General features: G+C 38.9%; 2 protein-coding genes across 8 annotated transcripts in view; one reads left to right on the top strand and one right to left on the bottom strand.

The window, feature by feature from the left end:
• Positions 1 to 4,337, bottom strand: part of Ganc (glucosidase alpha, neutral C) — a 63,463-nt gene extending 59,126 nt beyond the window's left edge. Inside the window, exons 1-3 of one of the 3 annotated variants that reach the window (XM_029536628.1) lie at positions 3,607 to 4,051; positions 3,208 to 3,517; positions 1,877 to 1,939 (exon numbers count right to left, since the gene is read on the bottom strand). In XM_029536628.1, coding sequence (XP_029392488.1) covers positions 1,877 to 1,939; positions 3,208 to 3,236 — 92 coding nt within the window. In that variant the 5' untranslated portion in view covers positions 3,237 to 3,517; positions 3,607 to 4,051. Of the gene's footprint in view, positions 1 to 1,876; positions 1,940 to 3,207 lie in introns of all 3 variants that reach the window. The other 2 variants (XM_021193211.1, XM_021193212.2) reach the window with 2 other exon arrangements.
• The window catches only part of Tmem87a (transmembrane protein 87A), a 49,519-nt gene continuing 25,663 nt past the window's right edge, over positions 3,906 to 27,761 (top strand). For 3 of the 5 annotated variants that reach the window (XM_021193223.2, XM_021193222.2, XM_029536630.1), the window contains exons 1-7: positions 3,906 to 4,328; positions 5,487 to 5,547; positions 10,970 to 11,055; positions 13,687 to 13,800; positions 16,046 to 16,099; positions 16,189 to 16,233; positions 22,509 to 22,626. In XM_021193223.2, the coding sequence (XP_021048882.1) occupies positions 4,164 to 4,328; positions 5,487 to 5,547; positions 10,970 to 11,055; positions 13,687 to 13,800; positions 16,046 to 16,099; positions 16,189 to 16,233; positions 22,509 to 22,626 (643 nt within the window). In that variant the 5' untranslated portion in view covers positions 3,906 to 4,163. The remainder of the gene's footprint in view (positions 4,329 to 5,486; positions 5,548 to 10,969; positions 11,056 to 13,686; positions 13,801 to 16,045; positions 16,100 to 16,188; positions 16,234 to 22,508; positions 22,627 to 27,761) is intronic. The other 2 variants (XM_029536631.1, XM_021193221.2) reach the window with 2 other exon arrangements.

Genomic DNA, 27,761 nt, shown 5'->3' with positions numbered 1-27,761 from the left:
AATATAAAATATCTTGGTGTGACTCTAACCAAACAAGTGAAAGATCTGTATGACAAGTCTCTGAAGAAACAATTCAAAGAAGAACTCAGAAGATGGAAAGATTTCCCATGCACGTGGATTGTCAGAATTAATATAGTAAAAATGGCCATCTTGCTGAAAGCAATCTACAGATTCAATGCGATCCCCATCAAACTTCCAACTCAATTCCTCATAGAGTTAGAAAGCAATTCTCAAATTCATCTGCAATAATAAAAAAAAAACTATTCTCATCATTAAAAGAACTTCTGAGGAAATCTCCATCCCTGACCTCAAGCTGTACTACAGAGCAACAGTGATAAAAAACTGCATGGCATTGGTACAGTGACAGGCAGGAAGATCAATGGAATAGAACTGAAGACCCAGAAACGAACCCACACACTATGGTCACTTGATCTTTGGCAAGGGAGCTAAAACCATCCAGTGGAAAAAAGACAGCATTTTCAACAAATGGTTCTGGTTCAACTGGCATCAACATGTAGAAGAAAGCAAATTGATCCATTCTTATCTCCCTGTACAAGGCTCAAGTCCAAGTGGATCAAGAACCTCCACATTGTTTTCTAGTCTCAATTAGCCTCATAGAATGTTAAAGTAAGCATAAAAGACCCCTACAGAGGAACATCTAACAATAGCCAACACATTTCAAGATTATTCACTCTTCAATCCAGTAGCTGAAGTCTTAGAAATCCTGCTTCTGGCGTTGTTTTGCTCTTGTTTTTCTTCAGTGCTGTACTGGCTAGCTTTGTGTCAACTTGTGTTACCTCAGAGAAAGGAGTTTCAGTTGGGGAAATGCCTCCATGAGATCCAGCTGAGGGGCATTTTCTCAATTAGTGATCAAGGAGGGAGGTCCCCTTGTGGGTGGTGCCATCTCTGGGTTGGTAGTCTTGGGTTCTATAAGAGAGCAGGCTGAGCAAGCCAGAGAAAGCAAGCCAGTAAAGAACATCCCTCCATGGCTTCTGCATCAGCTCCTGCTTTCTGACCTACTTGAGTTCCAGTCCTGACTTCCTTGGTGATGAAAAGCAGTATGGAAGTGTAAGCTGAAGAAACCCTTTCCTCCTCAACTTGCTTCTTGGTCATGATGTTTGTGCAGGCATAGAAACCCTGACTAAGACAAGTGCTAAGGATTAGGCCCAGAGCCTTGCACATAAGGAAGTGCTCTATGGCTAAACCACATCTTCAGCCACACTCCTAGAAAACCATATTACAAATCACTCGTGTGTATAGGAAATGACATGCACAGCTCTTCATATAGTGGAACTCTCAAAAGATTAAGAAGAAACAACAGTCCAAGACTCTAACAAGTGGAACTGGAACCCAATAAATTATAGAGCGTCTACCCAGTGGGATACTGTGAGCATAGAGGGAAATCTCCAAGTCCTGAAGCAGAAGCTTTCCACACTAAGATACAAAGCAGACGGAAAGGGGGCACAGAACAATGTATACATGAATTTATTTGTAGGTATAAACAAAGAGGTAATATAAGAATATATATAGTTACAAAGAACACTGGAAGAATACATAAGAAATTAATAAACATGCTTACTTAAAGGGAGAAGAGAACTAGGATGAAAAAGTAGAAGAAGGAGGAGGAATACTTTGCATCTATTTCTTTCTATGTGAGTTTCAAACCAACTAAGTCAATTATCTTTGAGAAGACACACATTTAAAAATTATTTAAAAGTATTTTGGCTTTTAAAATAAAACACAATTTAAATAATTGAATAGTAAATATTAGATTTTCTAAAGAGTATGATCTTATTCCTCTCAGTTCTCAAAAGCCTAGTGGGAATAATTTGGGAATTCCATCGAGAATTTTTTTCTGGGTGAAATATTTACTTACCTGTAGAATGCAATCTTGCTACAGTCTTTGAAAATAGTTTTATCCACTGCTTCATCTTCAACACTAAGAAGAAATTTTTAAGAAATATATTTTACATAAGAACTATGAGCTCAGGTTTTGTACCTTCCCTAATGATAGTATAAATGTGCAAACTAAACTTTTGGAATTTATTCTGTACCGCAAAACTGTGTCACTGCTGTAACATAAGACTTCATGGGGTGACAGAATGTGAGCTGCAGAACAATATCCTTTTGTAAAACTACCAAAATGAACAATAAAATAGTTTCATAGGCATGGTCTGAAAGCTACGGGAAAGGAGCATTGACTATTACAAAGAAGGCACTTTTAAGATAATAGCCACAACACCAAAACCTGAAATCTTAACCAAGCCAAACAAGCAACTTACTCTTCTATTTAAAGAGCAAAATATTTTCAGGACACATACTTCCAGAGATTTTAGACCTGAAGACACAGTGTACCTAAATGTTCTGTTAAAGTCTAACATACAACTGCAAGATAAGGCTCTGAATCCTCTAAAAAGAGATATGTGCAGGTGCGAGAGTCAGAATAGAAACAAATACAGAAGAAAAACTGCTAAGAGGAAGTCAGCAATCTAGAGGTTAATATTCCTTGACATCAAGTTTCCAGAACTGTATCTGGAATAAAATGTAAGAAGATATACATTACTACTACTTATATGTATTTCAATTAGCCTTACTCTGGTTAAAACAACTATAAGCTGTAAGGGGGTTGGGGATTGGGGGTTGGGGGTTGGGGGTTGGGAAGCACTCGCTTTGGTGAAGAGGTGTGGCTTTCTGTGCCTGCAGTTAGTGAGTCCATAATTTTGAAAGAAGCTAAACTATAAAAATTGGTCGGAAGAGATAGAAAACACCTAGTCATGCCAAGAAACTTTTGTAGTGAAAAAAGGAAAAAAAAAAAAAAAACAAACCTTCATTAAACTCAGTTTTTGGTACCGTTTATTTTAATCCAGTGTGCAAACCTGAGGAGACCTTGCTGTCTTTCCAGTTTCGAAGAATGAGCCTTGGAACAGCACAGGAAGAGATGGAAGAGGGGGGAAGGGGCAGCCCGCTTAAAATCCATGTCTTAAGAGTTTGGAAGGCAACCTTTCCACTGTTAAACTTATCTAATCCTCCTGAAAGTACTTTATGAAAGGTTAGCTATTAACACTACCCAAATCCCTGCAGAACCAACAAAGAACGACGAAGCATATAGCAAGCATTCAAGGAAGTGCTTTAAAACATAAGTGAAGCCATCAAAGCTGGAAGGTTGTTTTTGGAGTCAGTTCTTGGGAGGGAGCAATTGCCCTTTACCTGATTTCCTCTTTCTCAGCTGCTTCCATGGCGCAGGGATGTTAACTCTGCCTGGCTCCTAACTCTCAGGTCACAGTCTCAGGCGATCTTTAAAAATCCAGTGACAAGTAGGCTTGCTAAATTATAACACGTACTTCATCACAGACAAGAGTCCCCTTCGGGCAGAGGACAATCTTAATTTTTTTTCATCTGGTATTATCTCAAGCGTAAACCAGCGTATTTACAGGGATAAAATACTTGGTAAGTATTTCTAGGTTGAGAGTGGCTGATGAACTTTGTTTTTATTGGAGGAGAAGATGTGCTCGCTGCCCTAGAGGTTAAAAGTTAGAGTGTGAGAAACAGGAAGCACCAATAAGGGTCGGTCTCAGTGGCTGTCACTCTACAATACCGAAAGCTGACCTGATCTCTCCTCACTTTTGGTTTTGAATAGGGACATCACTGGATGTCGCCTGTCAAACTATGCTGCAGCCGACCCACCGTCTTTCAGGGTCAAAAGGGACTTTGGAGCTCATGAATCGTTTCTACTCCAGCCCCGCCACATTCCAGGTTCTGTTGCCACAGCTCGACAGCCAGAGAAGTCAATACTGGATGTCAATCATGCATCCAGTGTGTACCAACGTCGGACCTGCGCCTGACCTTGACTTGGAAAGGATGAGGGGCGGCAAGAAGCAGGAAAAGCAAAGGCTTGACCGCTGCACTGAGTTCCTTTAAGGTTTGGAAGAACAGAGGGAAGCACTGGACCTCAAAACCCTTCACCTCCAGGCCACTGTCGCAGGGAGACAGGAGGACGCCTGCGCAGTAGGCTCAAAGTGTCTGGGGCACTCTGAGCGTCTGAGGGAAGAAGCACAGTTTCAAGGACCCGGATAATCCCGCCCACAAAGTAGCTCCGGAAGAGGGTGGGACGAGCCGGAAGAAGGCGGAACTACCTAGCCGGAAGGAGGCTCCATACTTTGGGTATGCGCTTCATGGCTGTGAAGATGGCGGTGGCTGCGTGGCTTCAGGTGTCTCCTGTTATTTTTCTTCTTTTAGGGGCACAGCCGTTCCCATTGTCGTTTCTTGGTGCAGGTCCAGCACCCGTGTTTGCTGCAGATAGATCCAAGTGGCACATTCCGATGCCATCGGTGAGTGTTGGAGTCGCTACTGAGCCTGGAGCGGGTAAGAGGTGGGACTACGGTGGCCCAAGGGGTCCAGGAAGGTTTCTGTAAAGTCGGGTTCCCAAAGTGAGTGGAATACCCAGAGCGCCCGCGTAGCTGCCGACAGGGTCCCACCTGCCTAGAGCTGAGAGCCGAGCTATTTGCTGTAGGCGAGGAGGAGTGTCAGGGCCAAGCGTGTTCTTACCCGGAAAGTAACAGAACTTTAAGCATCGAACACGAGAGAAACTTAATACACAGGTAGAGATAGTAGTTTCTCTTTAAGCTAGAATGTTACAAAATCCAGTAACCTAGGGTTGGATGAAAGGGAGATGTGAGTAGAAGTCTTTATTTTTAACTCGTGTGTGTGTGTGTGTGTGTGTTTGTAAAAATAGTCCTACGGATGAAGTGTTTTGATTTGGTTTAAACTTCGAAACGTTTTTGTGTTTAGGGGACATGGAGATTCAAAAATGCATTTTAACACGGGAATAGCCAAATCGAAACAATTCTAAAATGTTGTGTGGTAAGGATAGTCTTTTATTTGAATGGTTAACTGATAAGTCAACCCATTTTAGAATCTCGTTTGACTAAGTGTGTAGTGCTTTGAACCACAAAAACCAGATTTGGGTGAGAACTGCTTTAAAAACCATTAGCCATTTCGTTGACCTTTTTGCTTTTTTTTTTTTTTTTTTTTCTGTTCACTGTACATTTATATGGCAAATATTTCAGGTTGTATTCACGTTGGTAAAGGTTTTGGGGCTTTGAATTGTAGTTTTCTGTTTGTTATTGAAATGATTAATAGTTAAGTCCTTTTACATGTAAAAGTAAAACTGCTGAAAGGTTATTCAAAGGTAATGGTCGGTTGTTCTGAGGGATGATCAGTTAGTAAAAAAGGATCTGTCCAGCTCACGCCACTTTTAAGTTTGGTTGAAATTTGTAGCAGCTCCCACTTAGAGTCCCTGCTCTGTGGCCTGTGGAGAGCAGCAAGAACCAGTAGTTAGGATATGATTGACTTTCACTACAAGAAATGTTGTTACTGTCTTTTTGATTAAGAAAATTAATTTGAATATTTTGTAAATGTAGGTATTCATATTCTGCCTTGAAAATGGAAATGCCCTGATGTTAATTATCTTCCCTTTATCTTTTCAGGGGAAAGGTTATTTTAATTTTGGAAAGATTCTTTTCCGAAACACTTCCATCTTACTGAAATGTGAGTTTCTAAACTTCATTGAGTTATTCGGACCTTTTAAACTTAGAAAGTTATTCTCTATACTCTAGTTTGCTTCTGTGTGTGCGTGCATTTGTGTGCATGTAGGAACATGTATGTGTGTGTGAAGGTCAGAGGTCAGTAACTTGTGTCTTCCTCAGTTGCCATCAGTCCTGTTTTTTGAGACAAGGACTCTCTCCTTGAACTTGGAGCTTGAGGTTTGGCTAGACTGGCTGACCAGCCAGCCTCAGGGATCTTCCTGCCTGTTCCTCTGGCACTGGAATTACATGGATTTTTACATAAATGCTAGGAACCTGAGCTCAGGTGCTGATGCATGGTTGATAGATAAGCATCTTACCAACAAAGCCATCTCCTAGCCCCGTAATGTACTTTTATAATAACCTGGCACTGTTTAGATAAAAATATTTAATTTATAAGCCCTACCTGTGAGTAATATTCTGAGTACTTATATGAATTTTTATTGTCTTATTCTCTTGTTTTTCAGTTTGCTATGTTATGTGTAGATATACTATTATATGTAGCTTATATTATAAATTTGTATTACATACTTAATGTATACTTTATTGAATTTGTATTGGCTGTTACATTATACAGTATGTATGTATATTTATGTACATAAATTATTTTTAATCATAGTTCAGTTGAATTATATTTAATTTTGTTTATAGAGTGCTTACATCATTTTTAAATCTGTTCTGAGTCAGGACAAGATTTTTTTTTTTTTTTTTTTGGTTTTTCGAGACAGGGTTTCTCTGTATAGCTCTGGCTGTCCTGGAACTCACCTGGTAGACCAGGCTTGCCTCGAACTCAGAAATCCGCCTGCCTCTGCCTCCCGAGTGCTGGGATTAAAGGCCTGCGCCACCAGGCCCGGCACAAGATTTTGTTCTTGTGTGCTTGTTAGCTGTTTACTGAAAACATGGCCCAAGATTGTGAGACCATTGACTAAGATACTCAGTCTGTTTACCAAGGGAGTGTTTAACACTTCAAGGAACATTGAGTTCAAGGATATTACCAGGAAATAGGGACTACATAGAAGAAAGCCAGTTTTTCTAGTGAGAGAAACAAAGGATCTGAAGCTAAACAAAGGATCTGTGTGTACTAAAAACTCCTCTTAGTTCTGAAAGGTTTGTTTGTTTGTTTGTTTGTTTTAATTTTAGGAAGTACATGATCATGGGCAACTCTGTTTTTGAGATGGGGATAGTATTCTAGATCATCACTGTCATGTGACCCTGTTTGTTTGTTTGTTTGTTTGGAGACAGAGTTTTTCTCTATAGCTTTGTGACTGTCTCGGAATTCACTCTGTACACCAGGCTGGCCTGGAACTCACTGAGATCTGTCTATCTTTGCCCCCCAAGTGCTGGGATTAAAGGTTGTGCACCACCATGGCCTACCAGCTTCTCTGTTTTTTGAAATAGGTTCTTATTATGTAACCCAAGGCTAGCCTTAGGTTCAGTTTCTCAAGTGTTAGGATTATTAGACATGAACTACCAAATCTTGGTTCATGTGGTTTGTTTGTTTGTTTGTTTGTTTTTTTGAGTATGCCTTTCTCCCTGAAAATGCAATTAAATTGGGTGATTTTATTCTTTTGTTTAATAAGTGGTTGTAAAATAACTTTTGTGTGCTGAGTATTCGTAGGTACCAGAGAAGTGGTAGAAAAACTCTCTTCTGTCACTGGGAGTGAAAGGAACAGGTAAAATTCCTGTGAAGAATATACTCGTGATCCTTAGTTTTAATTGTCAACAGCACATCTCAGAATAACTTGGGAAAAGAATCTCAATGAGGGGTTGTCTAGATCTGGTTGGTCAGTGGGTGTGTGTGTGTGTGTGTGATTGTGTTGATTACGTTAATCAGTGTGGGAAGTTCCAATCAAAATGTAAGCAGGCTTTTTCTCTGGGTTTGGGTCCTGAATTGTGTAGGAGAAATCTGAGTTGAACAGCATGAATGCATGCAGTAATTCTCCCTCCCTGCATGATTTTGGGTGTGGATGTGATGTGATTAGCTGCCTGCCTTGACTTCATTCCAATGACTTTATACTAAAATAAACCCTTTCTTTCCCAAGTTATTTTTTGTCAGGATGTTTTGTCCAGCCATAGAAAAACACGTGGACAATACCACATCTGTGAAAGTATCTCCTAATGACTTAAGCTTGATTTGAACCAGTTTACTCTTGTTTTGTGAGGTTGGTTTCCTGGCTGTTATTCATAGCTGTGAGGAGTGGAAGGATGTAGTTGCTTAGCACAGCTTGAAGATTTGTGTTGTACTCCTCTATGTATTGTCTTTTTCTAGTTTGTTTTTGACCTCGTGGTATTTCACCAAGTTTAACAATCTGCATATTTTAAAAGGTCTACTTTTTTTTTTTTTTTTTGAAAGATCCAAGGCTCCTTAAATCTTGTTTTTAGTTTTTCTTTGTTATCTCCGTAGTTTCTTTTATTTTATACTTTATGATTATGGTGTATGCCTTCCATAGCTTAGGTAGGACCATGTTCTTTGTCTCTCAAGGCTTATAGCTCAAAGTTCTAAACATTGTCTTACCTGTCCTTTAATAACATACTTTATGTTTGAAACAAAATTCCCAGCATATCTTTTTTTGTTGTTATTTTAAAGATTGTTTACTATTATACATAAGTACACTGTAGCTGACTTCAAACACACCACCAGAGGGCGTCAGATCTTATTATGGGTGGTTGTGAGCCACCATATGGTTGCTGGGATTTGAACTCAGACCCTTTGGAGGAGCACTCAGTGCTCTTACCCACTGAGCCATCTCGCCAGCCCCCCCCAGCATATTTTTTTTTAAGGACCTAAAAAAATCCACCTATTTATCCATCCATCCATCCATCCACTTATTTTCTGTATCCTTGTGAATGAAGGCATTGCATGGTGTATGTGTGGAAGTCAGAGGCCACTTGCTAGAGTCTGTTGTCTTCTACCTTGTACATCCTAGGATAGAACTCAGCTCTTTAGACTTATTCCCTGACCCATTTTGCTAGCCCTGTTTTCAGACTTTAAACTAGCAATCCCTATCATTTTATGTTCTTCCGTTACTAATCAAATTATAATTTCCTTGATATCTTTTCCATAAGTTATCAGATGGTCAGAATTTTGCATATTCTAATAGAGCTCTGCAAAAACTGTGCTAGATATTTAAAAATTAGTTTAGGGACTGGAAAGATGGCACTAGTTACCCTTTCAGAGGACCCAGGTTTGATTCCAGCACCCACATATCAGTTTGTAATCATTTGTAACTCCAGTTCCAGGGATCTGACACCCTCTTCTGGCCTTCCTGAGCATCAGGCTCATAAATGGTACATAGGCAAAACAGGCAAAACAACCGTATACATAAAATAATAATTAAAAAAAAAACTTTTTTAAAGGTTATTTGAGAAAACCATTAACAACAAAGCTAGAAGCCTTTTATTTGCTTATTTTTATTATATTAACATATTAATTAACTAATTAATTTTTTGTTTTTAAGAGAGTCTCTCTATGTAGTCCTGGCTATCCTAGAACTCACTATGTAGACCAGGCAGGCTTGGAGCTCACAGAGATCTGCTTGCCTCTGTCTCCCAAGTGCTAGGATGCAAGATATGGGTTATAGCCTCCTGGTTGCATCTTTTGTTATGGATTAAAGTCAATTACTGGGGCTGAAAAGATGGATTGGTGGTTAAGAGCACTTGTTCTTGCAGAAGACCAAAGTTCAATTCCCAGTACCCCAAATGGTGATTCACAACTGTTCATAACTCTAATTTTAGGATACACATGATACAGACATACGTGTGAGTAGAATATCCATACCCATAAAGTAAGTAAATAAATAAAAAAAAGATTCCTAAATGTAGTCACACTGATTTTTTTGTTACACTTGCAAAATTAAGGAGTCTTTAGTATTTTGTTTCATCCAAAGCTGGAATCAAAGAGGAAGGTTTTTTTGTTTTGTTTTGTTTTGTTTTTGGTTGTTTTTTGTTTGTTTGTTTGTTTTATAGGCAGGGTTTCTCTGTATAGTCTTGGCTGTCCTGGAACTTACTCTGTAGACCAGGCTGGCCTTGAAGTCAGAAATCCGCCTGCCTCTGCCTCCCGAGTGCTGCCCGGCCCCAAAGAGGAAGTTTCGTTGTGAGCCAAAATTAAATTTTAAATGCAGTGATGTGTTTTTTGTTTTTCTTTTTTTGTTGTTTTTTGTTTTTTGTTTTTGGAGATAGTCTCATGTAGCTGAAGTTGGCCCTGAACTCCTGATCCTGTTTCCACCTGCTAAGTGTTAGAATTACAGGCAAGCAATACCCAGTCCTGCCATCATGTTTATTTTTGGCATGTTTACACAGAGGAGTCTCTGGTATCTTGCCCTGCCTCTCAGGACAGTTGGATTTACCTTCTCACATCTGCACAGTGGTGCTTTGGTTCTTTAGAGTATCAAGTTCCAGGTTCCAAACTATGTGGGGTTTTGTTGTATGTATACATAATATGGTGTGTGTATGTATGTACGTATGTATGTATAGGTGTTTGTATGTGTGAACCCTGTACAGGTCAGAGAAGGATGCCAAGTGTATATCTGTCTGTCTTCACTTTATTCACTTGAAACAGGGTCTCTCGCTGAACGTGGAGCTAAGTTGGTGGTATTAATAAGGGTAGATAGGGGGTGTCAGGGCAGATCCTCAGGACTGGAGTAACAAGCAGCCATGAACTCCCAAGTGGGTACTAGAAACTGAACCTTGGTCTTCTGGAAGAACAGCCAGTGCTCCTTACTGCTGAGCCATTTCTCTAGGCCCCTTTGTGCATTCTTGCCAATTTTCAAAGTCCAAGCCATGAATTTTCCTCTCAGTGGGTCTGTTTGAAAACTGTTTAACAATCATAAATATTACACTATCCCTTATACCGTTTTTCTGTATTTCTCCAGTAAAATTGTGGACCTTTAAACGATCTTTGATCATTTGTTTTTCCCCATTCCCCTCTTAATCTAACACTGAAATATTGAACCTTTGTATGTGTGTGTTCTGCCTGGTAAATACTTGAATAGTATAGAAGTCTAGACGTTCGAGTTTCTGGGACATAGAACTAGATCTACAGTCCAAAGAGGTTAAAGAAAGAAAACCTGCCTAGCTACTGTTTCTGAGGGAGCAGTGACGTTATTATCTAAAGGCTACCTAGGAATCTGGGTATGTAGCTCACTCCTGTAAGCTCAACACTTGGAGGCTGAAACGGAGGGGTGACAATGAATTTGAGGCCTGGCCTCAAAACAAGCATAAGAAAAGAAAGAGTTCTTTGTGTGACCTGAATTCCTTATGTTTAAAGAAGGAATATTGAGTATCTAAGCTAGGGTGGAAAATAAAAAGAATACAAGTTAATAGAGAGATGCTGAAAGAATGCTTCATTTGGAATCCTCTCATGTTTACAATGATTTCTTCTTTCATAGTTGATGGAGAGCCTTGTGACCAGTCTTTGAATATAACCTGGTTTCTGAAAAGTGCTGATTGCTACAATGAAATCTACAATTTCAAGGTAAAGAACATGAAACTACAATCTTTTCCTGTGACTTAATGGTTATCTGGCCCCAGCCTCCCAACTTACAGAGGAAGAGTAGTGCGTGCGCATGGCCCCCCAGAGCTGAAACCGTAGCCCAGAAGTCTCAGTCTGCGCCTTGTGTCAGCAGTTCTCAGACGTTCAGTCTCAGAATTCATAGCCTTAAAAAAAAAAAAAAAATGCAGGCTTAAAAATCCTTTTTTAAAAATTGTGTTTTAAACATTTGAGTTTATTGTGGTATTGGTGCACACATAAGCCATGACATGAGTATGAATGTCAGAAGACACCTGTGTAGGTTCTAAGGACTGAACTCAGGTCACCAGACTTGGCAGCAGGTTCCTTTACTTGCTGAGCAATTTTTCTGGTCCTCCACAAGGCTTTTGTTTGTTTGGTTTTCTCTTTTAGAAATTAAAACAAGGGCTAAAGAGAGGGCTTAGTGGTTAAGAGCACTGGCTGTCCTTCCAGAGGACCTGAGTTCAGTTCCCAGGACTCACATGTTAGCTTACAACTTTCCATAACTTCAGTTCCAGATCTGACTTCTGGTCTCTGCAGGCACCAGGCATATACTTGATACACAGACATACACATAGCAAAAACACCCACATAATATAATAAAATCATTTTTAAATAGAAATATTGAGATATTCATTGTTTTAAAGTAGCAATAATAAGCTCATATATTCATGTAAGTAACATTTTTTGTTTTTTTGTTTTTTTTTTTTTTAAGGCAGGGTTTCTCTGTATAGCCTTGGCTATCCTGGAACTCACTGTATAGACCAGGCTGACTTCGAATTCACAGATCCACCTTCCTCTGCCTCCCAAGTGCTGGTATTAAAGGCATGTGCTAACACCATCTGGTATAAGTAACATTTTTAATGAATATAAATTTTTAAAAAATCAATGGATAAGCCAATATACATATTATAATGTTCCCAGGTGTGTATTGTACTTTTAAAGACTATTTTTATGTTTCTGTATTTTATGTGACTGTATACTACATGTGTGTAGTACTCTTGAAGGCCAGAAGAGAGTGTCAGAATCTCTGGAAGTGAAGTTACAGATAGCTATGGCCTTGCATGTGGGTGTTCGGAATTGAACCTGGGCTCCCCAGAAGAGCAGCCAGTACTCTTTAAGTGCTGAGCTGTGCCTGATTGTATGCAGTGGGAGTATAAACCAGGGCTTCATTCATGGTAGACAAATAGGACCAGCTATGCTATACCCCCAGCTTCTGTATTGAAGTTTTATGGGAGTGTTGGTGATTGCTTTTGCTTTCATCATATAAAGTTGGGATGGAGCTCAGTGTTAAGAGCAGAGGACAGGAGTTTTGTTTTGAGCACCCAATTGAACAGCTCAAAACTGCCTGTGACTCCAGCTAAAAACCTGTAGCTTCCATGGGTACTCCCTGTTTTACACAGGATTACAGATGTGTGTGTGTCTGTGTGTCTGTGTTTGTGTGTTATAATATATTTACATATATATGTTTGGAATAATATAGAAAGGAATGAAAATACTGAAGAATTTAGAGAAATGATGGTTCTAGAATTTGGTTTAAAATATTGACCTTTTTCTCTTAATCACAAATTAAACTAATGCTAGAAGGTTTTTACATTTGAAACTTCGTGTGATCTAGTCAAGAATTTAGATCCTGTTTTCATAAGACATACAAAAAGTTATTTTAGATTGCTACAGGATACAAGTGTGGAGATGGGATTGGAGAGATGGCTCAGCAGTTGGTATGTACTGCTCTTACAGATGACCTGAGTTCAGTTTCCAGTACCCACCCTGCTCATAGCCAAGCCTCTTGTGACTGCAGCTTCAGGGGAGCCAAGGCTTCTGACAGCATGTGTGTACATAATAACACATCAATTTACACATATGTATACATACTTGTTTTAAAGTATGGAGATGATGGTTGTAGATATGATATTTGAATGTGATTTAGGTATAGGAGAAAAATCACAACTGAGAAATGATATTTTCTTTTGTAACTATCAGAAATGGGCTATGCTTGGCAGCAAAAGTTTTATATCCCAAGCTTAAGAACATGAATGTTGTAGATTTTGTTGATTTGGTGAAGCAACTTAAATGCATTTTCATGTGATAAAAACTCTTTGTATTTGAAAATTTTCTAGTCTTCCCAGAATTGTTAGAGAAGTTTTTGTGAGCAAAGATGATAATTCTGTAGTTATTTTAAAGGGGTGTGAGTGTGAGAGAGTGTGTGTATGTGTGTGTGTGTTCCTGTCCAGGTGCTTATGTGTGCAGACCAGAAGACAACCTCTGGTGTTGTTCAGATGCACTTGTGTTTTCAAGACAAGGTCTCTCATTGGCCAGCTCTCATCAAGCAGGCTATGCTGACTGGCCAGCCTGTTTCCACCTAGGATTGCAAGGATTCCTCTCTGCACCCAGATTGTTTTACATTGGTTTTGGGGCTCAACCTCAAGTGTTTGTACTTTGACAACAAACACTTGAGCAACCGAATAATGTCCCCAGGCTTCCGTTGGTTTTAAAAATGGCAAAGTTATATTTGTATTGCAGATTGACTCTTTGTTCTCCAAGTTCTTGATTTGCAACAGGTGAGCTAAACCTTTGCATCTTCTCTGTTTTTTCTAGGCAGATGAAATAGAGTCATACTTGGAAAATCTCAAGGGAAAAAAAGGCTTGTCTGGGAGATACCAAACATCATCAAGATTATTTCAGAACTGTAGTGAACTCTATAAAGCACAGGTAAACTCTGACAGTGGTTAGAAGGAAAGAGAAAAGGTGAAGAAAAAAAGTCATGTCTGAATCTCCCATGTCCATTGTTTATCTGCTAGTTCTGTCTTCTAGAAGAGATCTCAATACTATGAAGGAAAACTCCACTTTCCTCTGTGTTACAGCAGATTCTTTAAAAAGTTACATTGCCGTCTTAACCATTTCTGAAGGCTAGGTTGGGTGCTCTGAGTTCATTCACGTCAGTCATCACCACTGTCTGTTGCAGACTTTGTTCCTGATGAACTGAGTGGAGTCTGTACTATCCAACCATCATTCAGCCTGTCTGCACCGTGCTCCCCTCTAGTCTATTTTTTGTCCCTATGTGTTTGACAATTCTGTATACTTCAGAGAGAGATTTGCGTTTTGTTCTTTTTGGTGTGGACTCTTTTCCAGGATCACCTACCTGTGTTGCATAGATGCCCAAATTCACTCTGTAGACCAGGCTGGCCTCGAACTCAGAAGTCTGCCTGCCTTTGCCTCCCAAGTGTTGGGATTAAAGGCGTGCGCCACCATGCCTGGCTGAATTCTATTATTTTATATATTTTATTTATCTATTCATCTGTTGATAGTTATTTAACAAAGTAATTTTTTAGTTGATATGTCTTCAGATAATTAGGTTTTAGATTTTATTATTATACATCTGAAATCAAAAGGGTTGAATTTTACACCTTGTTTGTGTGAAAAGGAGAGTGAGTAATATATAGAGAGGTGAATAATATAGATGACTATACATTTACAATGCTTACATAAATATAATCACATAAATACTATTTTTTTATTTGAAATTCTAGTTTTTCAAAGTTTGTGAGGTGTGTGTGTGTGTGTGTGTGTGTACAAGCCTATGGTGTATATGCTGATGCTGTTGTCCAAGTGAAAGCCAGAGTTTGACATAGGCTGTCTTTCTTATTCATGTCTTCCTTATTTTGTGTATTTTACTTTATTTTTTGAGACAGTGTTGCTCATAGTACCTAGCACTTGCTGCCTTGGGTAGATGGGGTAGCACGTGAACTCCTGGGATGGGATCTACTTGCCTCTGCTTCTCTCATCTTGAGGTTGCACACTCATAGCACTGTGCTTGTTTTTTTTTTTTTTTTTTTTTTNAAAANATTTATTTATTTATTATATGTAAGTACACTGCAGCTGTCTTCAGACACTCCAGAAGAGNGCGTCAGATCTTGTTACAGATGGTTATGAGCCACCATGTGGTTGCTGGGATTTGAACTCCAGACCTTTGGAAGAGCAGTCGGGTGCTCTTACCCACTGAGCCATCTCACCAGCCCCCGTGCTTGGTTTTGTATGTGGTTGCTGGGCCTCCAAGTTGCAGTCCACATGCTTGAACATCAAGCATTTTTTCCCTCTGAGCCATTGCCCAGACCTGAAATTCAAAGTTTTTTCTTTTATTTTAGAAATGGGCGATAACACCGATTTTTGGATGAGAATTTTTAGAGTATAGGAAGGTTTGCGTATTGAAGAGTTCTTGTTAACAGCGGCTTCACTTTGTCTTTGTTTTATTTGCTTGGATATACTTAGCGAATGCTGCAAAGTAGCATTCAGTACACCAGAAGGCAGGTTATCTATCCAGTGTTTACAAGTAATTGATTGATGAATCAATGAAGTAATTGATAATTAATTTTGTAGGTCTTATCATAGCTTAGACCTTATAGAAGGTAGAAAAATTGTAAAATGGTATCACAAGTTGATAGCAAACAGAAGAAACTATAACACTGAATAATTTCTTTTCATGTGTTCTTTAAATTCATTTCTTCAGCTAGAAGGGTTGGTTGGATGTGATTATAGAAAGCTGCTTGCTGCATCCAGTTACTCTCAGGTCTGCTGTAGTTTTAGGATACACTTCTGTTGTTTAGGGTTCCTGCCTTCTACTCTAATGTAAACACTGAATTGTACAATCCAATTGCTGAGGAAGCAAAATACCTTCTGCCCACCTCCCCATCCTCCACGGGACACACTTGACTGTCTAAGGCTTTGACATTCACAGTTGCCCCCTTCTGGAGAGACTCAGACAGTTCTGTTCTGTGGGCCAGGCCATGCTCAGCAGGGTTTTCTCCACTTGTTTCTAGTTCATTGGAAATGTTTTTATCTGCTGATCCTTTTTTTTTTTTTTTTTTTTTTAACTGCAATGGTATGTGTTTTGCTTTAACCATTTCTACATATTTTGAGCTATACATTTGTTATTTATACATCTTTAATTTTTTTATAGAGCTTTTCTGGGGATCTTACGCATCGACTTCCTCTTTTAGGAGAAAAACTGGAGGTAATTGTTTTTCTGTACATATTTCTGAGAGCAATGTAAAAACTGGGAATTAACTTTCTTAATTTTCTTTTCTGTTTGAATGTTTAAAGGCTAAGGAGAATGCAACAAATGTTACCTTTACTGGAGACAAAATTGTAAGTATTCCGACATTGGAGCAGTAGTGGATATGTTTGATGTTTGAATAGTTTTCTTTCACTGTTGTAACATTTAAGAAGGAAAGTAAGACTAGAAACTACACCAAAACTGTACACAGTAATGGCTGTTTCTAGGTGACACTATAAGTGTTTTTTTTATTTTCTTCTTTGTATTTTCTAGAATTTTTTTAAACAAACAAAAAAACTCATTACCTTGGGAATCCTTCCCCTCTGTCAATATTTATGTGTAAACAAGAAAAAGAAACAGTTAAAAATTTTAAACTTAGTCTGAAATTATCTGTGATAGAGTATAATTGGAAGAATCTTTAGAAAATTGAAATAAGGCCCAAATTAGTTATTTTTATCAATACAGTTGTATGGAGGCTCATTTATAAGTATTTTCTGGGGGCCAGAGAATCAACTCTGCTGTTAAGAGTACTTGCTGCTCTTCCAGAGGACCCACATTCTCTTTGGTTCCTAGCAATCTCAGCAGGCTCACAGTTACCTGTAACTCTAGCTCCAGATGCCTTGTCTGGCCGCTATGGGTACATATATACATACATATGCATATGATTTTTTATAAAAAAGAACATATTGCTAATTCATCAAAAACATTTCCAGTCTAAAATATAGAGGAAGTATATAGTAGTTGTTTTAGATCATCTTTTTCACAAATCAATTAATGTTTTAAATTTTAACTTTCTATTTTTAGATTTTGGGCTTTCTTCATTTCACAAATCTAACTGACTTTATAGACCAGGCAAGCTCCTAAGTTCTGGGATTACAGGCCTGGGCTACATTCCTGCCTTGTGTCTCTAGCTTTGTAACAATTTTATTAAGTATACTATATATCATAAGTCATCCTTTTAAAGTATAAAACTTGGTGGGCTTTAGCGTTTTCACAGTTTACAGAACCACTAGTGGTGAGCTTCTTGGTTTTGAAAGTCTGTGCCCACTGTCAGTCCACACTGCCCCCTTCCCCACAGCCTCTGTCCTCAGTTACTAATCACATAGTATATGACTTTGTGTGTGGCTTCTTTCCCAGTTTAACACTTTGGCCTTAACCTTTCTTCCTGCCTGCTTAAAGCACTAAGACCTATCAGGAATGAGTGATGGGGACCTGTGCCTATGTAGCCCTGCACATGTGTGTGGCTGTCTAGATTTCCAGGAATAGTTTAGAGTTCAAAGTCTACAAAGACTCTCCATTGTATAATTTTCTTTTCCTTTTAACAATTTGTTCAGCTTCTTGATAAGTGCAGCTGCTAATGTCACATCAGGCAGCTGTGATTGTTAACAGTTGATATTGAATGGTTTTGTCAAGTGTTGTAACAGTGAGTGATTCTGTGTCAGGTCACAGAGAGCCTCTTAGAATAGAGGATTTTAGCATCTTGCCGGTCAGCTCAAATGAATGGTTTGGGGGGACCTCTAAAGTGTGTTTTACCTTTCTTTGTGGCTGGCATATAGTTGGTCAGAACTTGAAAAAATTAATAGGACAGGGCATGTTGACATACTACCTTTAATCCCAGCATTCAGAGGCAGGTAGATCCCTGTGAGTTCTAGGCCAGCCTAGTTAACATAATGTTCACTGTTCGTGTTATGTATCCTGTTGGTGTTGACAACTGTATAATGACATTCCCACCATGATGCTGTTACACAGGGTAGCTTCAGGGCTTTAACAATTCTCTGGTCTTTGCTTTTTGTCTCTCCATCCTTCCTAATTCCTGTCAAATTGCTGGTCTTTTTACTGTTTATCCAGCTCTACATTTTTTGGAATATCACCTGATTGTAGTCAAATGACTATACAGCCTTTTCAGATTGACTTCTCCATAATATACATTTGGAGTTTTTAAATATTTTCTGGTGGTTAGATAGCTCTACTGCTGTGTAATAGTTCACTGTCTGGTTATATCACTGTTTGGTATTCCTTCACCTATTGAAGGGCATTTTGATTGCTTTTAAGTGTTAGCTATGAACGTTTTATGAGGTGTGGATATAGAGTTTCAGTTCATTTGGGAGAGTGCTAAGGAGAGTGATTGATGACTGTATGGTAACTGCATGCTAAGTTTTGTGATAATTCTCACAGCTTATCACTTCGTTGGAAATAGAATGTATCAGAGACAGAATTCCTCTGTAGAGCATCTGTGTTTAGATTACCACATGCAACTTTCATGATCTGTTAGATGGGGGAGGTGTATACATGTCATGGTACACAAGTGGAGGTCAGAGGACATTTTTGTGGAGCTGGGTCTCTCTTTCCACCTTTATATGGGTTCTGGGGAATCAAAAGCGGGTCATTAGGATTCTGCAAACAAGCGTCTTCACTGGTTGAACCATCTCACTGGAGAAAGCAGCTGCTGCATTGCTGTGGTAGGATGCTGTGGTGTTTTAAATCACTCACCACCTATTGCTTCCCAGATCAGGCAGGGTAATGTCAGCCTTTAGTCCTGGATAGATTGTTGGTGCCAGGGCTATAAACATAGGATCTAACTGGAGGATTGTGGCTGCGGTTTTGTCTGGCCTGACAGTGCCCTGAAGAATCCGGCTAAGGACCTCCCTGTGTTCTGCTTCACTCAGCATTCCCAAGGCCAACCAGCATCTTGGTTGTTTTTGCTAAGTATATTTAGACAAAAATTCTGGGCTGCAGTAGCATAGAGAAAGTGGGCAAGCAATAGGTAAGAAGAGCACAAAACCTGTAAAGTACAAGGGCAGAAGGAGATATTTGGAAGGAAAGGAGCTTTGCAAAGCTCTTGTGTATTCCAGGGCAGACACGTGCTTTAAAGAGACTGTAGCTAGCTTTCATGCTGGCTGGCCTTCTAACTACACACACCAAGTAAAAGCTTGCCTCAGTTTGCAAGGACTGGGAATGGATCTTTTCTCTTTATCTTTTAGCTCCTGATGTTTTAGGAAATCTTACTAAAATAGTAGGCACTCGGCTGCAAGAACTGAGACTGGCTGGGGCTGTAGCTCGGTGGTAGGATGCTCACTTTGTGAGATTAGATTCAACCTCCAGAACTGAAACAGTGGAAGGAAGGCAGGAGACAAGCAGGCAAATGAACAAGCACGGATGCTGTGAGCCACACAGAACAGTATGGGATTTACAGAAATAGTTTAGAAAAGTCACTAAGCAACAAACCTTCAGAACACGCCTCCCCCTCCTGCCTTCAGTGACGAACAGGATCTTCTATCATCTAGAATGTGCTGTTTTCTGTAAACAACTATGAGTTATGCAAAGAAAGTGTCAAATTTAAATGCAGTTTCTAAAAAGCCTCTCAAGACATTCACACATTAGATGTGAGAAAGACTTTGAACTTTTTAAAATGTGCTCAAAAGAATGAAAGGAAATTATGGACAAAACACTAAGGGAAATTAGGAAGAAACAGATAAAAGTTATAAAAAGGACTAAGCAGAAATCACAAAGTTGAGATACATATAGTGACTTATTCTTGTAGATGCTGTAAGTCAGCACTTGGGAGGCTGAAACAGAGTTTCAATAAGATTGAGATCAGCCTGGGATACATGGTGGCATCCTGTCACAAAACAACAACAAAACTGGAAATCATGAAGCTGAAAAGAGCATTGACTAAAGTAAGAAACTGATGAGGGCTGTCACCATTTGAGCAGGTAGAAGAACCCATCCAGAGATGGTCAGTTACCATCAGAGGACTAGAGAGCAAGGAATGAAAACAAATGAACAAAGCCTTGGAGACCTATGCATCTATCATGTGGACCAGTGTGCATATAATGGAAGTCTGAGGAGAAAAGATGTATAAAAGAATAAACAATAGCCGAAAGCTTTCGAAATTTAATGATTTCTAGGATTGGGATACTCAAAGGGTTCAGACTCCAAGTAGGAATGAATGGACAAGATTTTGTGCCCGTAACTTGTAATGTAATTCATTCACAAAAATGAAGTACTAATATGTGCCACAACATAGATAAATTTGAAAACTGTGAGACCAGTCAGATGTTAAAGGACAAATATTGTTTAATTCAACCATTGATTTGAAATGTCCACGCTAGACAACAAATCTCTGGAAGCAGGAAGTAGGTTAAGTTGTTTCAAACGGTGGTGGGAAGGAGAGAGGGAAGTTTTATTGCCCAATAAACAAGGGTCTGCTTTTAGGAGGTTAGCACTGGGGCATTTGTCTACTCCCAGCTACTTAGGACCTGAAGTAACAATCTCTTAAGCACAGGCTAAAGATCAGCCTGGGAGACTGTGTCTCAAAATAAGTCTTGGTGTCTAATTCCATTGAATTATGCTTAGTAACATTGTTAAAATTATGACGTATGTAAGATTAACCTCAATTAAATAAAATCAAACAATAGTAACTGCTTATCTGACAGGTTTGTTAAGACTAAACAAGTAGCAAATGTTACATGCCTAACAGAGTGCTGGGCATAAAAATGCTGCTTTTGCAAGCTTCAGATCTCTACATCTGAGAGCTAAAGGTACTACACTTATCAAACCCTATACTATGAAAATTAGTATATTTTGAAATTTATAAGAGTAGTTTTAAGATGTAAGAGTTAATAGCAGAATGGTTTGTTATACTAATTGGTTAATGACTAAGTTCAGGGAAGGTTCAGTAATTGTGAATAATAGAACATAAGATTATTATGACTTTGAAGTTACACATTTCTCAGCATCCTCCTTGAAGAAAGAGATTAGCAGAAATCAAAGTAGGGTTTCAACATGACGTAGTTGTTACTGAAATATCCAGTGAATATAGAGTTGAAGGATGTGTCTGCTTGTTTGGACTTGAAGTTGTGTGTCATGAAATCTGTTGCATTCTATGTTTCCTCTTGGGTTGTAGGACATTTTGGTTATTAGAGAAAACCTGTGATTTCATAGGGCTAAAATGTATAAATGTGCAAAATCTGGGTTTCATATATTAGTAATGTTTACCTAGATACCTCTGGGTAAAACCTACTTTTAAGTTCACAGTAACTGGGGCTGGAGAAATGACTCACTGGTTAAGAGCACTGACTGCTCTTCCAGAGGTCCCGAGTTCAATTCCCAGCAACCACATAGTGTCTCACAACTATCTATAATATGATCTGATGCCCTCTTCTGGTGTGTCTGAGGACAACTACAGTATACTCATATACAAAATAAATAAATAAATCTTTAATAAAATAATCACTGTAACAAGCTGCAAGTCTACGTAGTGGTGCCTCCTTTCACAGAAGGAGAAAAGACCAGTGGCTTTTCTCCGTGCTAGGCACCAGTGCTTACTTACCAAGCCATGGTCTCCAATATGGCTGGTAGAAATTAAAACCAGGTCATGGAAGAGTCTCAGCAAGACTGAGGCTGAAACCTGTCAATTGCAAGCAATCAGATGTTTTATACCATCATCAGAAACAATATGATGGCGATTGCCAGTAAGAATACAATTGTAGTTGCCAGGCTTCAATGTTGTTTGCAAGTTATACAGGATATACAGAATTAATGACTAAGAATGATTATTCTGTCAAACCTGTATATGCTTTGCTGACTTCTAGAGATTACCAAGATACACAAGTAATCTGAATGCTTCCCTACTTAAGGGAATGCCTAGGTTTCTCAGGAACTGAAAGGCACACAGTGCCCAAGGAACCATGAGCTCAAGCCTGAAAAACCTATGATGCATACCTCTGAAAGCTAGACCAGGTCAACTCCATGATTCCCTGCATCTCCAAATCTCCTTTTTCTTTTTAGTTTAATCTTGTTTGTAAAAACTCCTGAGTGAGGAAATCAGTGGTCACTGTTTCTTAGAGTCAAGAGCTATTAACTGCCTGACTTTAAGAGGCACTGCCTTCCCACACACCTAGACTAGGTTTAGGGGAGAGATTTTATTTAAATGTGTAAACCTATACATGCCAGTATAGGTTCTGGTAGTTTGGGGAAGGGAATTTGATTCAGGAGTGTGTGTGTAACACTCATGTTTGTATTCTTTCCTGTATTTATATCAAGAATTTTTATGTGATGTAAATAATTATTCTAGCATGAGTTAAACTCAGTGGTTTTTAATTACAGTTTTTCTTTGTAAAAAAACAAATACATTAACTTCAGACCTTGTGTAGCAAGAATGCAAGGAACTATGTTGTATCGGTTCATGATCTCGCCTACTTTGCTGTGTGGTGTCTAAGCTTGCCTTGCTTGTGATGACCGTTTCCGTTATTGAAAGCTGAGGACTTTATGGGCTGTATTCTGAAGCGATGTTCCATACTGTATCACTAACTTGTGCTCTAGATTCTTGAGACTTGAAGTTTCGTTGCCCCCTTTTTCTCCCTAGGCGATGCATGAACCATTGCAGACTTGGCAAGATGCACCATACATTTTTATCGTGCATGTTGGCATCTCATCCTCAAAGGAATCACCAAAAGAAAATGTACTAAGTAATCTTTTTACCAGTAAGTTCAATTCTTGTCTTTTAAAAATATTTGTTATTTTCTATTTGTTTCACACATAATCAATACAAAATGGGAAAATTAGAAATATTTTTGTATGTGTAAGCACAATCCCACATATTTTCCATGAATCACAGATACTTGGTTCTAGTTTGGCTTTCTTTTTTTTTTTTTTTAAAGATTTATTTATTTATTATATGTAAGTACACTGTAGCTGTCTTAGACACTCCAGAAGAGGGCGTCAGATCTTGTTACAGATGGTTATGAGCCACCATGTGGTTGCTGGTATTTGAACTCCGGACCTTTGGAAGAGCAGTCGGGTGCTCTTACCCACTGAGCCATTTCACCAGCCCTAGTTTGGCTTTCTTGCTGTGAATTTTTTTTTTCTTATAAAGGGAAACATTTAATTGTGACTGACTTACAGTTTCAGAAGTAGTCCATTATTATCATGGCAGAAAGCATATTGGCATACAGGCAGACATGCTTCTAGAGAAGGAGCCTGCTGTGAATATTTTTAATTAGCATTCTTTAGTATTTTGAAGTAAAATTTCAAAACTTGAACCTCCATGTTAAAACTTTTGAATTATCATCGACTTCTTTCTTTTCTTTCTTTCTTTCTTTCTTTCTTTCTTTCTTTCTTTCTTTCTTTCTTTCTTTCTTTCTAAGAATTATTTTATTTATATGAGTACATTGTTGCAGTCTTCAGACACACCAGAAGAGGGCATTGGATCCCATTACAGATGGTTGTGAGCTACCATGTGGTTGCTTGGGAATTGAACTCAGGAGCTCTGAAAAAGCAGTCAGCACTCTTAACCTCTGAGCCATCCCTCCAGCCTGACAATTTCTTTTTTTGTTGTTATTGTTGAGACAGGGTTTCTCTGTGTAGCCCTGGCTGTCCTGGAATTCACTCTGTAGATCAGGCTGGCCTTAAACTCAGAAATCCTCCTGCCTCTGCTTCCCAAGTGCTGGGATTAAAGGGACAATTTCTTAAGAGTTTTTCTTTTTTTTAGAGATTTATTGGACTTTTAAAAATTATATGAGCTGGGCTGGTGATGCACGCCTTTAATCCCAGCACTCAGGAGGCAGAGGCAGGCAGATTTCTGAGTACGAGGCCAGCCTGGTCTACAAAGTGAGTTCCAGGACAGCCAGAGCTATATACAGAGAAACCCTGTCTTGAAAAACAAAGAAAACAAAAACAAAAAACAGAACAAAATTATATGTTTTATATGTTCATGTGCAGTTATATTCATGTGAGTCAAGGTTCCTATACTGGAGTTACAAGTTGTTGTAAGCCTCCCAACATGCGTGCTAGGATCTCTGGAAGAGAGGTTTGTACTCTGACCTGCTGAGCAGTCTTACCAGTTCCTCAAGAATTTTTTTTATCTTCCTTCTTTGTAACTACACAACTGACAGTCTTTACCTTTCACCTGGAATTTTGCAGTAACTAGTTGTAGTTTCTCTGTGGTTTCCATTTTTGGTTTTAATTTGTACTGTGTAGTTTCCTTCCCTAGCCTTGCTTTCTCAATAGAGTATTTAGTAGAAACAATGATAACAGCATCCTTGTCTTACTTCTGAATTTATTGGCAATGTTGGTACATTTCATTACTAAATACAATGTTTACTATAGATTTTTTCCTCTGGAATAGCACTTAATTGGATAAAGATGCCCTTGCTTTCCAGCTTACTATTTTCTTCTTCTTTTTAATACTAAGGAAGAAGGCTCAGTTTAATCAAAGGCTCAATTGTATATGGATTAAAATTATCATAGACTAGGCATGTTTGCTTTTACCTATATAACCTAGCTCTCTAAGGCAAGAGGATTATAAATTCAAGACCCAATCCAGGAACCCTAGCAGGCTAAATAGTGAGACCCTGTTTTTTGTTTGTTTTTTTGTTTTGTTTTGTTTTTAAAAAAAGATCATATAGGCTTTCTCCTTAGTATGATGCTATGCTGCATTGTATTAACAGGTTTCTAGTTTGAAACCATTCTTTAATTTTTGCTTTGTCTTAACACACACAAACATACCCATATCTTTTCATTCATATACATTGTTGGGTTCCTTTTGTTTATTGTTTGTGTTCAAGATGAGTTTTCCTGTAATTTTATTTTCTTATTATCACTAATTCTGCATGCAGATTACAATAACCTCATGTAGTGAATTGGAGAATGTCCCTACATTTATATTCTATGAAACAGTTTTAAAGAGTAAATTCACCTTTTTTTTTTCTATGAGAGCTTTCCTGTATTCCTGTTGCAATCTGATATATGACTGTCTATTAGCCTGAGTAGACTTTCTCTATGAGAAGTATTTTATTCTCGTTCTTCTCTTTTCCTCAAATCAGAGATGTACATGTTTTGAGAAATTTCTTAATTGCTTTAAAGATTTCGAATTTATTGACAAGTCTTTTTTTCATCATATTTCTTTGCAAGTATCTGTCTTTCTTTTTATAGTCTTTAATATTGCTAGGCACAGTGGATCTACATAATCTCAGCAATCAGGAGGTTTGAGGCAGGAGGATGAAGGGGTTCAAGACCGTGCTTGGCTACATAATGAATTTGGGGCCAGCTTGGAATCTCTGAGACCCTGTTACAGAACCCTAGAAATGATGGGTTTGGGTGATGGTTGGTCAGTAAAGTACTTGTTGCTCTAGCAAAGGTTCTGAGTTTGGATTCTTAACTCCCCACTGAAAAGCAGGCCACAGTGGTAAATCTGTAATCCCAGCACAGGAGAGGTAGAGTCAGATCCCTGGAACTTGCTGGCCAACCAGCATAGCTGGTGAGAGCCAGGTCTGTTTCCAAAAATAAGATGGAAAGTAACTGAGGAAGCTGCCTGACACCAGCCTCTGTCCTCCACACGTGTGCATGCTTACACCTAACGTGTGTATATGATACAGATAACCAAGAATTCCATAAATAATAACATTTTTCATATTGCTTTTGTCTTCTATAGGTGGTTAAATCTCCATGGAATTTTGTTTTGTTTTTATCCCAGTGGACTAGCTTTTGGCTTTGTTAATTTCCCAGACCATTTACGTATTTTATTGACCTTTCTTTGTTTTGTTTGTTTATTTGTTTGTTTCTTTGAGACTGGGTTTCTCTTTGTAGTTCTGGATGACCTGGAACTCATCCTCCTGCCTTTGCCTCCTGAATGCTGAGACTAAAGACTTGTGCTACCATACCTAGCTCATTGACCTTTCTTATTTGACTTTCTTTTAGATTTTTGTGATCCTTGTGTTGAGTCCTTAACTGACAATTTGAAATGGGCTTTACTTTGCCCCGTAGTGATATGGAGGTATAGCAGAGGTGGACCAGGTGTACCTGCTATAGTTTCTGGAACTCAGAATGTATAGTTCTCTGCCATCCTAATGCTGCAACTCTTTAATACAGCTCCTCATGTTGTGGGGACCCCCAACCATAAAACTATTTTCATTGCTGCTTCATAACTATAATTTTTCTACTGTAATATTATGAATCATAATGTAAATATCTGATATGCAAGATATCTGATATTTGACCCCTGTGGGAGTCATTTGACCCCAAAAGGGAGTGCGACCCACAGGTTGAGAACTGCTGATCTAGCATCACACTTCTCTCACAGGTAACAAAGTGGCAAAGAGCAGTTGCTGGTATTTATTTTCAGTTGTCTCAGAGAGAGGAGGAGAGAAGCCCACTTCATGCATCAAACCTGACTCTGGTCCTTTTCTCCTGTTTGGGTCTTACTCATTTTAGTGCTCACAAAGGAACTACATGTAAACGGGCATACCTTGTTTTATGACCAGAGTCCAGCATGACTGTGGCTTCAACCTTCTGCACTGTTCTGTCTCCGTTCCATTTTGATTCCTGGAAATATTTGTCTTGTTTTCACATTTAATGTCTTTTTTTTTTTTCTTTTTCTCCTTTTTTGTTTTTTACACATCTGTTGGAGGAAACACATTAAGGCATGGTTTGATTAACAGTACCACCTGGAAGTCTTCTTTCATTTTTTTTTTTTTCCAGTTCTGGGATTGGACCCAAGACCCACATATGCTATGCAAGTGTTGTACCCAGCCCAGATGTCTTGTTTTGTCTAGCTCTATAGTCTAGGTTAGCCTCAGATTTGCAACAAATCCTCCTGCCTCAGGCTCCCAAATGGGGAGAATATAATTCTGTGCCACCACAGTGACTTCTTTCATCTTCTCATTAAAACTTTTGAGCCGGGCGGTGGTGGCGCACACCTTTAGTCCCAGCACTCGGGAGGCAGAGGCAGGCAGATTTCTGAGTTCGAGGCCAGCCTGGTCTACAAAGTGAGTTCCAGGACAGCCAGGGCTACACAAAGAAACCCTGTCTCGAAAAACTAAAAAAAAAAAAGGGGGGGGGGGCTGGTGAGATGGTTCAGCGGTTAAGAGTGCCGACTNCTCTTCCAAAGGTCCTGAGTTCAAATCCCAGCAACCACATGGTGGCTCACAACCATCCATAACGACATCTGATGCCCTCTTCTGGATTGTCTGAAGACAGCTACAGTGTACTTACATATAATAAATAAATATTTAAAAACAAAACAAAACAAAAACTTTTGATGGAGCCTGGCATCCAAGGCTAGGATTAACATCATGCACCAGACCCAACCAAGTCAGAGTTTGACATAGCAACTATTTCTAGAATTTATTCAGCTCTTTAAACCATCAATCTTTTGGTTTTGTTTTTTTATTTTTCAAGACAAGTTTTCTCTGTGTAGTCCTGGCTGTCCTGGAACTTGTTCTGTAGACCAGGCTGGCCTTGCACTCAGAGACCCACTTACCTCTGCCTCTCAAATGCTGGAATTAAAGATGTGCTTCTCCACCAACTGGCAACCATCAATCTTTTATTGTAATGTAAAAGATTGGCTCAGACTGGATGTCTGTAGCTGAACTATCCCAGAGCTCTGGATCCTCCCCCCTTTCCCGCCAGATACTGGGACTACACACCCAGACCACCATGACTGGCTCAAAACAGTTAATCTTATAATCAGTAGAGATTTCTCTGACTCATCTTGTAGATAACACATTTTTTGGTTCCTTAAATAGTATTTATTTACTTAGTCAGGTTTTTGCAAAATGTTTGGTACCAAGTTTTGGAAAAGGTCAGTTTTGTTTTATTAATGTAGCTGTTCTTTGTCAGG

This window comes from Mus pahari, chromosome 3 (genome assembly GCF_900095145.1).
Source record: "Mus pahari chromosome 3, PAHARI_EIJ_v1.1, whole genome shotgun sequence".
Classification (NCBI taxonomy): domain Eukaryota; kingdom Metazoa; phylum Chordata; class Mammalia; order Rodentia; family Muridae; genus Mus; species Mus pahari.
The sequence above is the reverse complement of the archived record's forward strand: the minus strand, read 5'-3'. Positions and strand labels throughout refer to the sequence as shown.